This window comes from Schistocerca piceifrons, chromosome 2, assembly GCF_021461385.2.
Source record: "Schistocerca piceifrons isolate TAMUIC-IGC-003096 chromosome 2, iqSchPice1.1, whole genome shotgun sequence".
Lineage (NCBI taxonomy): Eukaryota > Metazoa > Arthropoda > Insecta > Orthoptera > Acrididae > Schistocerca > Schistocerca piceifrons.
Window position 1 is genome coordinate 425,009,396 of NC_060139.1, and position 18,247 is coordinate 425,027,642.

Sequence of the window (18,247 nt, forward strand, 5' to 3'; positions counted from 1 at the left end):
TAAGACTGGAAGATTAAGAAAGGAGCTTGTATGGTTGCGGGGGTTTGTTTTTTGGTAGATTATTCTTGAATTGAGAACAACTGTGTGAGGTGAAATGACAAGTTTAATGACGCAATATTTCTCACCACATTACAGCTTTTCACACAGTTTTCAAGATAAAAATAGCGCAATGCATAACGCATCTTGCCAACATCAAAAAGTGAAATAAGTTTATACACAACAATGTTAAATATTAACTCTCTGAAATAACGTTAATCTTAAGCACAATATTATGAAAGTTTAATTGGAAGTTTCTTTACATTAATCCTAATCACAATAATATGAAAGTTTAATTGGACGTTTCTGTACAAAATTGCTCCTACACATACGTTATGATGTTGGTCAGTACTACGAAAATCGTCCGATTCTGGTTCCAAGTTCGGTACTATTTGGGATGACAATCAACTCTACGGTGGATGGTTAGTCAAGTGACAAATTTGAGTGCAAGATTATCCAAGGCTGCTCGATTTTACAGTGGACGCAAGCTGTTAAACCAACAAAGTTTAGGCCTCTGCGCTCGGTATTTACCTTAAGCTGCGACGTGATGCTGTCTGCTAGGCCGCTCTCTCTCACTGAAATTCCTACAAAACTAATCTGGCCTTTGCTGAACTTTCCAGCAGAAACTTTCCTTATGTTTCTTGTTAGGCGAGAAAACATGTACTCAGCCCCAGTCTTATTATGTGGCGATATACACACGCATTGTTGGAGCAGCGTGCATATTATAGTGCCCTCTCAGTTCTCGCTAGAACAGTTAAGTAATTTGGTTGGTTCGTTTCTCCACAGTTGGAGCTAAACCTTGCTACAGCTAATTTTAGCTGGAGTGCAGCCGCTGTGAACAGTGTCCACACCAATTTCTTCTCTGTGTCGTATGGAGCGTTAAGCGCTCCTTTCTGCACTTGATGCCAGGTCAGAGAAGAGTCTCCCAAAATTTCTCTCTTGTCCTCTTATGGCAGAACTGCCTCCCTCCACTTGGGTTCCTTTTTCACATCACGGCTTTTTCCGACCAATCGGAGCGTTCCTCTCATTTTGTAGAAACACCTTCTACCAATTGCAACGTCCTTTCTATCAAACTGCGTCGAAACTTCAGCAGTGTTCTCCTTCCTAGTGAGTTTCCGCCAATCGGACGTTTTGTGCCCGTTCTAGATGCCTAAAGTATATTGACCTTTCCATGTGTCGCACTCACTGGACGAAAATGTGTCCTTGCTTTTGTTCGTATCCCATTGGAATTTCGAAACGCAGTTTTCTAAAGCTTCTTCTCTGCTCTTGTACCGATGCCCTCGCAACAGGCGGCCCTCCAGCTTGAATCACCTGGCCCGGGGTCGCTGTCCTCCTTTCTGCCACCCCTTTAAGTGGTTGCCAGCGTAACTCCCACAGCACGGCTTCACTATGCCGTTGTGGAGCTGGCTTTTCAAAAATAAAAGCGACTCGACTCGCGTTCTCTGTGCTACCTTCTGCTCAAAGACATGCATTCTATAGGAATGGTGTGTTAATTACTGTCAATTGACTGTCATCCCTTTTTGCATTACATATTGATAGTCAAATGTTCTCACAACTGTCGATTTACGTTGGGTGTCATCTTTACCTTCTCATTGCGATTTGTAAAGGTCTCATGTATGGTGCGAATCTGACCGTTTATTCTGCCACCTTACAGGCTTAAAACAGGAATGCAGTCTTTCGCCCCTACTATTCTATCTATACATCGAAGAAACAATGATGGAAATAAAAGAGAGGTTCAAGAGTGGGATTAAACTTCAGAATGAAAAGATACCAATGATAAGATTCGCTGATAACATTTCTGTCCTCGGCAAAAGTGAAGAAGAATTACAGGATCTGTTGAAGGGAATGAACAGTCTAATGAGTACAAAATATGGATTAAGAGTAGATCGAAGAATGGACAAAGTAGTGAGAAGTACCAGAAATGAGAACAGCGAGAAATTTAACAGTAGAATTGGGGATCACAAAGCAGATGAAGCCAGGGAATTCTGCCTCCTAGGCAGCAAAATAACCTGTGATGGACGGAACAATGAGGACATAAAAAGCAGACTGGCATTGGCAAAAAGGATATTTCTGGCCAAGAGAACTCTACTAGCATCAAACGTAGGCCTTAATTTGTGGAAGCTATTCCTGAGAATGTACGTTTGGAGCACAGCATTGTATGATAGTGAGACAGTTATTATTTAGGGTCAAATAAAATCAAATAAAATGGAAAGTCGTTGCAAGGTCACAAACACTGCTAAATAACTCTGAAGACATATCCCTCTATGCCCTGAACAAACAAAAACTCTTGGTGAATTAGTTGTTTTCCTGGTTTATGCTTTGAATATGCTGTTCCTCTCCCTTCGATGGAGCATTTATATAATTATACTAACATACACAAACTTTCAAATTTTGTAGAGAGAATCGCAACAATCATGGTATGAAGTAATTGCCGCTCGTATATTTTATGACGGTATAAGAGAAGTTTCCTAGAAGGTAAGAACATTAAACATTGAAAATTATAAACTGTGACATGTCTTTTATTCGAGTGCTAACGTAGTGCAGCTGTGAAAACTTCACGCATGTTTAGCAGCTGTACACTGACCAGTCAGAACATTATGAACGGTACCCACCGCGACATTCGATGCCGCCTGGTGACGTTTCAGGCACGCGATGCGGTAACAGAAGTATGTAAGCGTAGCAGACACGGACGGGGGATCACCCTAGCGAAGATATGGACTGAAAATGGGGAAATCTATTGAGATAAGCGACTTTGACAAAGAGCACATTATTACTACGCAGAGCCTGTGAGCGAGTGTATCGAAATCGGCGAAACTTCTCTAATGGTCACGTCATACTGTCGTGAGCATCAATGAAAAGAGGTAGAAGGACAGTAAAACTGCCACTAGGCGCCAAATGCTTGGATGTCCACAACCCTTCACAGAACTTGGGGTTCGGAGGCTTTTCTGCTCTGTAAAGTAGGATCTCTGCCGAAAAAGCACAATGCTGGTGCACGCACAAGTGTTTCGGAGCACACCGTTCATCGTACATTGTTCAACATAGATCTTCGCAGCAGACGAGTCCGACGTTTTCACGTGTTGACCCAACGACATCGTCAATTACGATTGCAGCGGGCACGGGGCCATCGGGATTCGACCGTCGATCAGTGGAAACATGTCGTCTCTTCTGGTGAATCACATTTTTGCTGAAGTAGCTCAATAGTCGTCTCCACAAACACCGTCATCGAGGTGAGTGGTGCCTCAAAACGTGCCACGCGCCACGGAGCAGTATTCTGCTATGGGAGACATTCTCCTGTGCTTGTGTGTGACCTGCGGTAGTAATCGAAGACACGCTGACAGCTGCGAACCACATGCACCCCTTCATGCTTGATGTCTTCTCCGACAGCGATGTCATCTTTCAGCGGTATAACTGTCCGTGTCTCCGAGCCAAAATTGTGCTGCAGTGATTTGAGGAGCATTATAGTGAACTCATATTGATGTCTCGGCGACCAAATTCGCCTGATGTAAATCCTATGGAACTCATATGGGTCGCTATCGGGTGCCATCTCCGCAAATCAGCGGCCCGTTGATTAAGCGAATTACGTGGGCTGTGCTTAGACACTTAATGCCACACACCTCCACAAACCTGTCAACAAACTTTCGAATGCCTGATAGGCAGAATCAGTGATGTATTTCTTTCCAAAGATGGACAAATAAGCTAGTAAGCTGGTGGTCATAATGTTTTGGCTCATCAGTGTATTTCGCTACTGCATATTTTCTTACTGTGATGACTTTTTTTCCTTTCGTACACGGAACGTTTTTCACAAAATGCAGTGTTTTTTATACAACAGGCGTACCTGTACGTGCTTGGCCCACCGTACATCAAACCGATGCAGGACAGGAGAGTAGTTGCCGGAACGACTGTCACCTTCAACTGCTACGTCACGGGGTACCCAATCAGCAGCATTTACTGGGAGAAAGATGGTGAGTTGCGTCACATATTCTTTCTGTATATGTTCAAATCCTAGAATGTAATTATTCTCCTCTATGTATCTGGCCAAATTAGTAAAGCCACAAACCACATAAAATTAGAAAATCTTAGCTATTTTGCGCACATAGCACTGTAAGAAGAAAATGTAATACGGACAACGGATTTCACTCTATACACCTGTCTTGTTAAGGAATGTTGGCTGTAGGCTAATCGGACACCTACTGCCGTCACAACAAAGACTTTAAAGGACGCGTAGTACAAGTACCGTACCTTCAAGTGTGTATTCTTGAAATGAAATAATTCAATAAAATCGTGTAATACAATCAGGATTGACAAAGGTGTGGTTGATGATTTATAAAAACTATGAGCACTGCATTTAAATAATAAATGACAGCATAGCTACAGAAATGCATTCACCCCCCTCCCCCCCACACACACACATCTACACTAACTTATTGTTACGTAAACAAAATAACTACAAATTTTAAAAATAACGTACTATGGAAAAACTGAACAGCTAGTGCAATACTGAGGAAATGATTGTGATGACTTGTCAATACGTAATGCTATCAAACTTCCTTTGCAAAGCCAAAATATAGTCTTTTAAAATGAATTTTGGAGCCAGATAGCATAAATCAATTTGAACAATATTGTGCAGTGCAACAGTTAATTCTGTTTATCACTGTTTCACAACATTTATAATTTTGTCATGATGTTTAAAATCTGGGCGTCCGCAAGGAGGAGCAGGAGGAGGCTCTTGTCTGGGACATAACAAATGTTTGTGTCATAATATATAAAATTTCGTTCTTGCAGCATTATACGTCTCAAAAATGACCACCACATTTATATGAAATATGGCAATTTCTGAACCTTCCCACCGCCCCCCGAAAAAGTTTCTGCCGATGTTCATGGGTAAAATAGTCATTAAAACTATAGAATCATCAGAATCATTCACAACAGTTTGTTTTAAAAATTCAAGAAATATCGAAAGCTACACTTTGCAATGTTTGTATTTCTTACCTGGGTTGCTGGATGTACGCATTGTCGATGTCGTGCTTTTAGTAGCGGACTGGCATTTTCCTCTGTCTCGCAGTGCCTCCAGTTTCATTTTGTGACTAATACTCCGTGACATCAAAAGGCAACCTCCATCCTCTGAACATTTGCCAGTTTACACACAGCCATGCACAAGCAGTTGCCTTAGCTGTTCGTCTCCTTGCTCAGTAAAAAAGAAAAAAAGTCTTTGATGTATATAGTACATATGTTAACGAAATGTAATGCATGACATAGCAAATGTGCTTCATAATGGCTCACTGCCGAAATTAGCTGATTGCACGACTTTAATAAAGCACAATACAGCCTACAACGGACAATGCATTGTTTTGTTAAACACTTAGAGGCTGTGGATCCTCACGGAAGGAAAACAAAAAACTCTAGAATGAGATTTTCACTCTGCAGTGGAGTGTACGCTGATATGAAACTTCCTGACAGATTAAAACTGTCGGAAGTAAAGCTGTGAGGATGGGTGGTGAGTCGTTCTTGGGTAGCTCAGCTGGTGCCGCTCCCGCCGGTGGTTCGAGTCCTCCCTCACGCATGGGTGTGTGTGTTGTTCTTAGCATAAGTTAGTTTAAGTAGTGTGTAATGCTGGAACGCTAACTCAGCATGTTCGGTAAGAGGGTTAGCCGCCTTCTGTAATAAAAAACTGAGTTAATGGAACGACGATCAACTTGAACAAGCGCCATGGGACGTCCACCCCGAGCGAACAGAACGAACAATCACGAACAAAAAATGAGATAAAAAAAGTTGGTAGAGGACTTGTCCGCGAAAGGCAAAGGTCCCGAGTCCGAGTCTCGGCCCGGCACACAGTTTTAATCTGCTAGGAAGTTTCAAAACAAAAAACTGTTTAGTTTTAACAGTTGTTTTCAACTCTACTAATTTTCCTCTATGTTCCTACGCACAGTTGTGAAATTGAGTTACTTTTCCAGAAACCTCCAGCCAATTTAAGGTTCATTATTTATCGATTTACCTTCAAACGTTTTTCAGTCGAAAAATATTCGACCAGATGCATCGTTTCCGAGAAAAAATACTTGTGCAGTACGTGTCAACCACATTTCGTATCACATTCTCATACAGTTAAAAAGCCAACACGTGCTGAGAGGTCTCTGGTGGCATTTGGTGGACCTGAGAATTAAATCGAGAGAATTAGTATCATTTGTGAACTAAGGCCTAGACGTTGATTTTCGTACACGAAAAATGGAATTGCATCGTAATTGAGAAGTATTGGTTTGCGGAATATGCTTCTATCGTGAAGTTTCCACATACACAAGATTTGATAATTTGCAACCCCTCGACCCTGGCAGAGAAATGTGACGTATAAATCTTTCAGAATGATGCCAAGATACTGGGATCCAATATAGTTCACGAATTTTCTACGCCCACCTCGTACAAAATTCGTCTATTTAGCAGCAAATGGAAGAATTGCATTTAGAGATGGAAATGTCTACCATCTAGGATTTTGGCATATTCAGAAAATACTGTAATTGATTATATCCAAGAATTTAATGCGGGTAAAGCTCATTATGCTGTTCTCAAGTGTCACCAAATTAATAACAGCCAACATAGACTGCTATAGTTAGAAACTAAGTGTAGCTTCTCTTAGAATAAGTACAAGGACTTTTGTAAGTAATCTCACCAAGAAATATCTAATTGGAACATCTTTGCCTCCGAGCTAGACAATAATACCTGTAATGTAGAGAATTCTGCAGAATCTAATTAGAGGTCTGCAAGAACACAAATAAAAATAGAATTAGAGATCGATAACAACAAAAATAAAATTATCTCTAGATCTTAAATCTTCATAGATGGTGCTGCTTAAACATGTCGGACAGAAAAGATGTAGGACTTTACGCAGGGATATGGTACCTATGTCTACGTTCCAAAAACATCTTTCTTGCTGCTTCAGAATTTATTCCTAAAATACGGTGTAAAGGGGATGTAAGTTCTACAAAAAAAAGGCGCAGCCGTAGCACAGCTACATAATATTTTCTTTAACTTAATACTACATAGAATAATAAGTCATTTACTAATAACTGCATTATCGTCGGTAACGTCGAGCTATTTGAAACCTGCGAATTTTTTCATTCGTTCCATCGCTTATCACCACGTGACTGACTGCAATGATCCGATGATTCTGAATACGAGAACATAGATAGATTTGCATTCGGGATAGCTTTCTATTGCTATTTGAACTGCATAAGTGTCACTTTCAGTGTGCCATAATATCTCCAAAATTCGAACCTGTTTGCTTCTTTAACTTTTTCTGTGAATTTTCGTACGAGTGTGCTCTTGTCTTCTAAGCTGTATGGTTTATTGACGCTCTGTTGATGTCCCAGAAGAAAAATTTTCACTAGAAATCTTCTCATTTGAATTGTTTGTTTCAGGAAGACCCCTCACCGATACCCATCGTCAAACCCTGTTTCCAAATGGAACTCTTCTAATAAACGACGTTCGTAAAATGGATGATGAGGGAGGATACGTCTGCGTAGCAAGAAATCCAGATGGGGACACCGCCAGGAGGAAACTGAATGTTCAAGTTATGGGTAAGCGTGTGGTAAAACGTGAAATATATTTCAGTACAATACTTGTCTCGGTATGACATAGAATCCTAATGTTCAACATATCTGATAGGGTGCAGCACAGTGCAACACTCAGTAAAGTTACCAGCCTGATGTATTTCCTGTTGCAGAAGCTCCAGAGATAGACCCGATAATGGTGAAACCAAATCTTCAAAGAGGAATGCGAATCCATCTGACGTGTATAATCAGTAAAGGAGATTTTCCTGTGGCAATTCACTGGCTAAAAGACGGAAAAGCGATTCCTCACGGACAAAGCATCACCGAAAAGACTATAGATGATTACTCAAGCACTCTGAGCTTCAACGGACTCGTAGTGAAGCATTCTGGAAACTATACCTGCCAAGCATCGAACGCGGCAGCCGTCACTAATTACACAGTATCAGTAGTAGTGAATGGTACGGCAGTCACCTGCATGTTGCTGTACTTAGCTCATGTTTTAAACACATAAATTAGTTTGTACGTCAAGTCATGTCACTTTTATACTTGGGTTACGAACTGTGGTTACAGTCAGAATAAATAACATATTCTCAACTATTATGCCGTCGTCGAATGGTTTCTACATTAAAATCTAACGTTTCATTCTCATCTGTGGAGGTCATTTTCAAGGGGGATCGTAGCTCCTTTGATAGTCCGATTCCACCCTGGCTTGCATTGTCGATAGTGTGTCAGGGTGTGAATCGGACACTCAAAGAAGCCACGATCCCCCTTGAAAATGTTCTCCGCAAATATGGGGACGAAACGTTGGGTTTTAATGTGACATCCATTCGACGGATGCACAATAGCCCGGAATATTTTATTAATTGTGACATTTCTGGCAGTGCAAGTTTACATTTTACAATTATAGTTATAGTGTAAAAGCGTCAACCAAATCATTAAAAATAGTTTTAAATTAAAATACAATGACGCCCTCCTTGCATCATGCTTAAAATGTGGTATACTACACATTGTGAATTTAAAATGAGTTCAGCAATGGGGTAATGACCACTCCTTACCAGTAACATGGAACTACGCTATTTGTAGTAATTAAGCTTAAGTACTTTTATTTACACTCTTTTGAAATGTTTTCTAGATGGTAATTCAAAAGTAACTCTACAAACTTCGTCAATGTAACGTATGGCTCTGAATAAGAGTAAAATGTTAAATAATGGTTTGTCTGAAACTGCTTTATTTCTGAGTTATCATGCATAATGTCATTTGTGGCAGGCATTACATCGTGGGTCAGTACAGGCATTTGGCGTGTCGTGTTCGCCTGAATATCGATCGACTGATGTTGCTTCGTACACCCCTTTACACTTCTCGGTTGATTTTAGCTAGAAATGCCTTTGTTTACTTGACTTCGGTGTTATCCGTTGTGCAGAAGGAGATGAAAGAGCCTGCAACATTCAGACATGGAGTACGTCTCTATCTTCGTCTACATGGTTATTATTTTGAACATATCCTAGAGTAAATGTACAGTACATAACTGTCTTGAATTTCAGGTTCCTTCGTGTCGTTGCTTTCTGAGAAGAATTAATTTTGTGTTGATTGTGTTGCACTTATGGTCTCTCCTCTATTGCATAACTCTGAAATAAAGCAATTTCAGACAAAAGTTTATTTAACGTTTTAGTCTTATTTTGATGCACACATTACACCCACGAAATGTGTACAGTAGCTTTTGAATCACTCTGTGTATTGAAAGAAAACACTGTACAGATCACTAGATTTATTATTTTTATGTATCAAAATAATAATCATAGTAATCCAGACGGTGTTTCCTTAAAAGTGGTTATGGTTGTTTTCCCAATTACGAAACTTCTTCGTTGCCCCCAGTGCCACATTCACTATGCTACTCCGGACATAACATTTTTTTGGTTGCTACTTCTCAACGTAAATACACTCCTGGAAATGGAAAAAAGAACACATTGACACCGGTGTGTCAGACCCACCATACTTGCTCCGGACACTGCGAGAGGGCTGTACAAGCAATGATCACAAGCACGGCACAGCGGACACACCAGGAACCGCGGTGTTGGCCGTCGAATGGCGCTAGCTGCGCAGCATTTGTGCACCGCTGCCGTCAGTGTCAGCCAGTTTGCCGTGGCATACGGAGCACCATCGCAGTCTTTAACACTGGTAGCATGCCGCGACAGCGTGGACGTGAACCGTATGTGCAGTTGACGGACTTTGAGCGAGGGCGTATAGTGGGCATGCGGGAGGCCGGGTGGACGTACCGCCGAATTGCTCAACACGTGGGGCGTGAGGTCTCCACAGTACATCGATGTTGTCGCCAGTGGTCGGCGGAAGGTGCACGTGCCCGTCGACCTGGGACCGGACCGCAGCGACGCACGGATGCACGCCAAGACCGTAGGATCCTACGCAGTGCCGTAGGGGACCGCACCGCCACTTCCCAGCAAATTAGGGACACTGTTGCTCCTGGGGTATCGGCGAGGACCATTCGCAACCGTCTCCATGAAGCTGGGCTACGGTCCCGCACACCGTTAGGCCGTCTTCCGCTCACGCCCCAACATCGTGCAGCCCGCCTCCAGTGGTGTCGCGACAGGCGTGAATGGAGGGACGAATGGAGACGTGTCGTCTTCAGCGATGAGAGTCGCTTCTGCCTTGGTGCCAATGATGGTCGTATGCGTGTTTGGCGCCGTGCAGGTGAGCGCCACAATCAGGACTGCATACGACCGAGGCACACAGGGCCAACACCCGGCATCATGGTGTGGGGAGCGATCTCCTACACTGGCCGTACACCACTGGTGATCGTCGAAGGGACACTGAATAGTGCACGGTACATCCAAACCGTCATCGAACCCATCGTTCTACCATTCCTAGACCGGCAAGGGAACTTGCTGTTCCAACAGGACAATGCACGTCCGCATGTATCCCGTGCCACCCAACGTGGTCTAGAAGGTGTAAGTCAACTACCCTGGCCAGCAAGATCTCCGGATCTGTCCCCCATTGAGCATGTTTGGGACTGGATGAAGGGTCGTCTCACGCGGTCTGCACGTCCAGCACGAACGCTGGTCCAACTGAGGCGCCGGGTGGAAATGGCATGGCAAGCCGTTCCACAGGACTACATCCAGCATCTCTACGATCGTCTCCATGGGAGAATAGCAGCCTGCATTGCTGCGAAAGGTGGATATACACTGTACTAGTGTCGACATTGTGCATGCTCTGTTGCCTGTGTCTATGTGCCTGTGGTTCTGTCAGTGTGATCATGTGATGTATCTGACCTCAGGAATGTGTCAATGAAGTTTCCCCTTCCTGGGACAATGAATTCACGGTGTTCTTATTTCAATTTCCAGGAGTGTATGTTTCTGAGAACGTAAGTTACTTACCCATCTCATAAGCAGGTACATTTAAACACTTTAGGTTCCAGAAACGATCATTCAGAACACACTCTCTACATGTGCTTCAGATGGGCTCTCATATCTTTCTGTGAACTCAAAACATTACAAGTAATATTATTTCAGCGCGTAGTCTTCCCATCCAACTAATTTGTTAATGATTGCTTCTTTCTTCACTTCCAGGTTGATATTCTGTGGTCGATGAATAAAACTTTCCCCTCACGTTTCATCTCCGACTGCGGGAAATATCTTCAGAGGTAATGCGGCGAACTGCAGTCAGAAGTTACGGGAGCGCCCAATATATAGGCAGTGAAGAGGGCACCACAGTCCATCACATGAAGTTGCCCACAAGATTATCTTTGGTAATGCCAACATTCTCGATTGAAAGTAATCGATCGTTATTCTTAAGGTGCGACACTGGCATCCAAATTTTATCTAATTTAACTTTCCTCTTTCCTGTTAAAATTATTACGGTGTTTATAAATCTCGGTAGCCTATTTGCACAGGCGCACGTGCTAATGCTATGTTTTCGATATGACACTGATTTCACGGAATTCTATTTCATGATCACCGTTTGTTAAACATGATCCGATACGACCGACTTATCCGTACGTCTCGAGCGACCATTTGCCTTGTTTCGACTAGACAGGTGTTAACACTTCTTTTCGTGCTCCCTACATGAAGAAGTCCACAACTACAAGGGATTTGTATACACCCGATGTAGCCAAACGATGTCGTATATCTTTTGCCGATTTTATCTTCCTGGTGGCCCTTAAGATATTTTCCACATCATTCTTGCTCAACACTTCCCCAACGCCTTTGGGCGGCCGTTGTTCCTCGTTGATCCTGATTATTGATTATCTCCGTAGGAAGAACTGCTTGATCTGTCTCCTTGTTATAATAACCAATCATCTTGAATGTCGACTGCATATCTTCAACGTCATCTTTTAAATAAGTCGGTTCACAGATTTTGTGCACCCTGTCTACTAAGATTTTAATCACACCTCTTTTTGTACAGATTGGTGGTTAGAATATATATGATGGTAATGGTTAGCAGGCGAGGCCCTCCTATATACGCTGCGGCCCAACCTCCCGTTCTCTTGCTTGATAACAGAAACACCCAAAAAATTTAGTAGGCCATTACTCTTCGTCTCCATAGAAAATTTGATTTTCAGATTGGTACTGTTGGGGGCTATCAAGAAGGCTTTCAACTTCTCTGCGCCGTGTGTCCATACCACGTAGGGTATCATCAACGTGCCGGTACTATCTGGCTGGTCTTTTACAGGCAGTCTGCTTCGTTGCTGCAAGCTTTTGTTGGTGGAACTGGCAGTCATACCAAAAATTCATATCATTTCATTGACAAATTAAAAGAAATGCCCCAATTGATACCCTTGTTAGTTTTGATTTCGTGTCTCTATTTACCATGATTCCGGTGAAAGTATCTCATGCATAGTGGATGTTTTCCCAGCAGATACAGGAGTTATTCAGGTACTGCCTCACCAGAACCTATTTTCAAAACAATAATGATATTTATCAGCAGACTGACGGGATGGATACGGTCAGTTCTTTTAGTCTGACTGTGGGCAATTTGTTTACGGAGACCTTTGAACAACGGGTATGGTATTGTGATATGTGTGAAATCTTATGGGACTTAACTGCTAAGGTCATCAGTCCCTAAGCTTACACACTACTTAACCTAAATTATCCTAAGGACAAACACACACACCCATGCCCGAGGGAGGACTCGAACCTCCACCGGGACCAGCCGCACAGTCCATGACGGGTGTGGTACGGACACATGGTGCAGAGGAGAAAAGCCACCAATCCAGACAAAAAGAAGGTGTGATTAAAACTTTGACAGACAAAGTGTACATAATCTTTGAGCCGTCTTATTTAAAAGATGGAATTGAACATGTGCGATAGACATTCAAGAAGAATGGTTATTCTAACAAGGAGATAGATCGAACACTTCGTCCTAGGAAGATAATCAGGATCAACGAGGAACAACAGCCGCCCCAGGGGATAGCTTTCCTTCCGTTCATGACTAAGATTACAAATTGCATTGGGAAAGTGTTGAGCAAGTATGATGTCGAAACTATCTTCAGATCTACCAAGCAGATAAAAGAAGGTTTAAGATCAGCAAAATATATACGGCATAATTTGGTTACACCTGGTGTAATTATGAAATGATTTATATTTGTACCGCGAAAAGAAGCATTAACACCCATCTAGTTGAACACAATAGGAAATGCTGCCTGAGACATAAGGATAAATCGGCCGTAGTGAAACATGTTTTGCAAGAGGATGATCATGAAACAAGCGTTGTCATGCGCTCCTGTGTAGGGAGGCTATTGAGATTTATAACCATCGTAATAATTTTAACAGAAACAAGGTAAGAGTTAAATTAGATATAATTTGGATGTCAACGTTGCACCATAAGAACAATGATCTGTTTCTTTCAGTCGTGAATGTTGGCATTACCAGAGACAACCTCATAGCCGATGTCGTGTGATGGACTGTGGTTCCCTCTACACTGCCTATATATTTGGCGCTCCCTCGAATTCTGGCTGTAGTTCGCCACTTTACCTCTGAGGATGTCTCCCGCAGTCTGAGATGAAACGTTAGGGAAAGTTTTATGCTTCGACCATGGCCTATCAGCCCGGAAGTTGTAAGTGAAGTCAGTACAGGCCGTGAAAGTCTACATTGTATGTTTGCTTCTTTATCCCAGATCGCCATATTCCGAGACGTCGCAATGAACAGTCTAATATTTCTTTCATCTGTGGCAGTGCTCAGTCATTTATGGTTTCTTGCATGTCGCAACATTTACTTTTTGGCTCAGAACATAAAGCTACCTCCCGGCACACTGTAAGTGTATTTGAACTACACAGGCGGGTTTCGAGCTTATACCTCTACAGATAGACGTATTCCAGCAGAAACGGATCTTTTGTCCTTCACAGTGACCAACATGAGCAGTCTTTTCTATTATGTCTACCTCAAATGACTGTAAGGATATCAAAGAAAACCGGAAGATGATTTAAACCATGTGGCTCCCGCATCTGAAATCAGAATTCTTACTACTAAGCAACTCTGTTAAATTCTCCCATACACCATGTGCAACGTTCGTCTACATTTACAGGCTACCTTTCTTTCCCTCATTACAGTTTTGTTACGTAGACTGACGTACTACAGTGACTAACTGCGAAAAATGCTAGTAACATCTTCAACAATTAGGCACACAAAATACGCTCATTTATTCAATTTCAGATTTTTAAAAATCTGATTAAAAATTTACACTAAAATATCACCGTACTAAAAATCTATGGAATATAAAAAAGTGTAGTTGAATTGACAGTAGCAGGAAACCTGTTCCTGGTCTCAAAATAAGGACATACTTCTAGTATCAAACAAATTCCATTACTCATCTTTTAGATCTGCAGCTCTTGTCTTTCTTTCCGTGTTTACAGTTAAATTATAGGGTATGGGTTCCGCCTTTTTGCCTCTTAGATCAGTTACAACCTAAAATATATTTACTTTTTATAATTATCAATAAACAAAATCTCACTGATGATGGCACAGAGGGGTTGAAATATGTTTGGGTAAAAAGAAAAAAACAGTGTGTATGCAACAGAGGAGAATCTATATCCTATAAATTTCATCACTTCTCTGAAACTTTCTTCCAGACGACTTACGATACATTTGTAGTAAAATGAAACACGTTGTTACTTCTTTATAATGAGTTGTACTTTTTCGGTTTCTGCCAGTCCCTCCAACATGGCGGCATGAGCCTAACGACACAGAGGTCGTGCTAGGGAGCAGCCTCATGGTGGACTGTGCAGCGGACGGGTCGCCCTTACCAAGTATTCTCTGGAGGAAGGAGTCTCCAGTAGCAAGGTCTCCATTCCAAAACATCCAAAGAGCTGAAAATTTCAAGTGAGTGAAAGATTAAATAAAAGAAAATGGTAGTATTTTATTCTACAGCAGTTAACTATAGTTTCAGTAACGGGTGAAATATATGATATAAACGTAATTTTTGTAAAAGTATCAGGAGATAGTTCATAAAACGATACCTTCTGAGCACATTTATACAAAACGTCGGTGTTTTTAACATTCGCCGTGTCATTTAAAAGAGCATGTACATAAAAATTAATCAGTTTAGCTTATGCTAATCATTAAATAATCAATGCAAGATGCTGTGTTTAGGCATTCAATGGTTAACACTTTCATTTTGTTTTTTTTCACGTATGTGTTTTCCACATGTCTTCTTAAACCACGGTACTGAATTCAAGCAAACTTGGTACACTTATGCCTACTGTCATGAAACAATCGCTGTGGGGGTAAGAACAACCAAACTTTCATAGTTTACGAGATATGACGTAATAAGCACTGAAATGTGTGCAAAACAACCACATTATGCTTGATGTTTAAATTTATTTCTTCTTTGCTATTAACTCTATTCACAACGCAATTTGCAGACAGTAGTCACATATATCACCGAATTTAGAACGAAATTATATCATTGTATGACACAAAGATCAGGAGATATGAAGTCATAAACACTGATATGCGTGAAGAACAGACGTTTACATTTATTATTTCTTTGTTAATAATTCTATTCGCAACGTGTTTCACAGACAGTATCCTTAAATGCCGCTGAATGTACCTGCACAAATATATCACTGTACGTCTCATAATTCAAGCGATATGACGCCATAAACAATGAGTTGCGTGAAAAATGCCGCATCATAGATGAAGTTTTAATGTACAGTAGTTATTCTTTGCTACTAAGACAATCCTACAGTCGAGTCAACTTAAGGAAATGCCTGATACCTGGCACCCCTTTTGCAGCTGTCAACTTCGAATGATGTAGGCGAAAACACTAACTGTCTATAGAGCTTTGAAGAGACGTTGTCATAGAGACGTTTACAAAATTGTGTTGTAGATACAAACCAGCTGCACCCAGCGTATAGAAACTGCACTTTTCTAATAAAAAATTGGCAATGCCGTGTTTGTGAGTCCTTACGTCAGTAGTGGAAGTGATGAACAAACAAATACATAAAGTAAAAGACAGGAAGAGTGGCAAATGCGTAAAAGAAGAATTCAGTGACTCAAGATATATTTCACGAAGAACAAAAGATAAGAATGGATGTGATGTATGAATGAGGGCTAGGCGTTGGTACCCAGGAGAGGGAAAAGAAATAAGAGGTCTTGGCGAATACAAACGTGAATAACAAAAGTAAGTATAAAACAGAGGGAAGGAACAAACAAAATCGTTAATTTGAACTAAAATTTATAGTGATTAGGAAGTAAATCCTTTCTTTTATTCACATTTTCAAGAACAAACACTCACTTGGGAAGGTAAAAGTTTGCCGACATATGTTTGAGTGTTTTAAATCAAGCGTAAACTATAAAGTCAAATAGTTTTGCTTCAGAGATAGTCAAGCCAGCATAAAAGTTTAAAATGTTAAAAATGACAACTGCATATCTTCTACGCTAGAAATATTATATAAAAGCACCTTTCCCACTTTGAAGAGATATTTCAGTGTCTCCTACTATATAAACATTGTACCTCCAGAAGAAAAAGGGTTCAGTAACAATGGTGATTTTCCCATATTAGTAACCAACAGTGAGCACTGAGTACGATTTCAAGGTATAAACTTTTTAAAAAATGTAAATTACTATTACTTATAATTGAAAATTGGCAGTATTCGCAAAAAATGATGGCTTTGGGGGATATATTACTGATGTATTCTAAAACGTCTCTCTTTTTGTTTCCTGTCTATTATGTTTCACAAAATGATGTCCGTTTATTAATGTCACTTCCGTTGTTGCTGCTCTTGTAGAGTTCTTGAGAATGGGAGCCTATGGATACAGCATGTACTTCTAGAGGACAAAGGTTACTATGTCTGTGAAGCTAGTAGTGGCATCGGGCTTGGTTTGAGCAAGGGAATCTACATCACCGTACATGGTCAGTAAATTTTTGAGTAAGTTTCTTAATTTTTCACTGTTACACTGATTTACTGTTGCGTGAATGTTATGATGAAAGTTACCAGCAACTATCATCAAATTACTATTATAAACTGGAATATGATGTTTTTGTTTCAGTACCAGCAAGATTTTCCTCAGAATTTCGTAATGTAACTGCGAAGAAAGAGAGCACTGCAATACTGGACTGTGTAGCCGAGGGAGATAAACCATTAAAAGTGCAGTGGATTCAAGCAAACCGCTTAGTCCAACCGAATCACGTTAAACTAGATATCAAGGAGGAGCATTTAGATTTTGGACTGCGTTCAAAAATGACAATAAAGCATGTTCAACGGGACGACACTGCGACGTTTGGTTGCTTAGCCAGTAACCAGTACGGTAGTGATCGTATGGAATTCCAGCTGATCGTGCAAGAAAATCCAGAGCCTCCAGTCAATGTGCATTTGATTAATTTTTCAAGCAGGTCACTGAATATAAGCTGGGAAATGCCCTACAATGGAAACAGCCCGATACACACTTTCATAATCCAGATCAAAAACACTTCAGGTAAGAAAAATCGTGCGTTCTCAATCTCTTTCCACGTAGATATCATAACATATTTGTCAAAATCACAAAATTAAGAGTGTTTTGTAAATTTAGTGCCCTGCAGCTTGTAGCAATTGTAAATATATCATAGCAATAATCAACTCTTCGACAGAAGCTGTTTGCTGGTAGTATTTGATTTTACCGAACGGTCTAATCTTAAAAAAGGAAATTAAAAAAGAACATCGAAAGTCTTGCTAGTATTCTTTAGTAACAATGCATTTCTTTGTTCTGCTGACAGAGAAAATAAAAATTAAAAATACCATTGTATTATGACGTATACCAAAAGTAATCTCTGCAAGTTTAGGAATTACCGATGACAACTGCAAATATTACGTAAGAAATTGTCTATAATGTTTACATATATGTAACACAAATCTTGTGATCATATCATTACATGAATTTTACGAAATATTGTCATTGGCTTTGGCTAGAGAACATCACTTTACATTGAACTGAAAAATCTCATATGCATAAGAAACTGCTATTGTCTTTTGTGCAATCCAGATACCGCTGACACGGGGCAACGCCTGATACTAGTATGGTAAAATAAAATGCTACTAACAAGCAGCTTCTGTAGAACAGTTAATTACTAGTACGACATATTCACAAAATTAAGTTTTTTTATTTATTGCTTCTAAAAAGATGGCTCTACAATTTGCTTCTCTCGTTCCATGAAAATTAGACGACAACCTTTGCACTGTTGTCTGATTT

At 40.7% G+C, this 18,247-nt stretch overlaps 1 protein-coding gene across 1 annotated transcript in view; it reads left to right on the forward strand.

The window, feature by feature from the left end:
• The window catches only part of LOC124775442 (Down syndrome cell adhesion molecule-like protein Dscam2), a 139,940-nt gene that overhangs the window by 93,151 nt on the left and 28,542 nt on the right, over positions 1 to 18,247 (forward strand). Inside the window, exons 7-12 of the mRNA XM_047250274.1 lie at positions 3,866 to 3,998; positions 7,443 to 7,601; positions 7,748 to 8,032; positions 14,731 to 14,899; positions 16,810 to 16,934; positions 17,072 to 17,497. Coding sequence (XP_047106230.1) covers positions 3,866 to 3,998; positions 7,443 to 7,601; positions 7,748 to 8,032; positions 14,731 to 14,899; positions 16,810 to 16,934; positions 17,072 to 17,497 — 1,297 coding nt within the window. The remainder of the gene's footprint in view (positions 1 to 3,865; positions 3,999 to 7,442; positions 7,602 to 7,747; positions 8,033 to 14,730; positions 14,900 to 16,809; positions 16,935 to 17,071; positions 17,498 to 18,247) is intronic.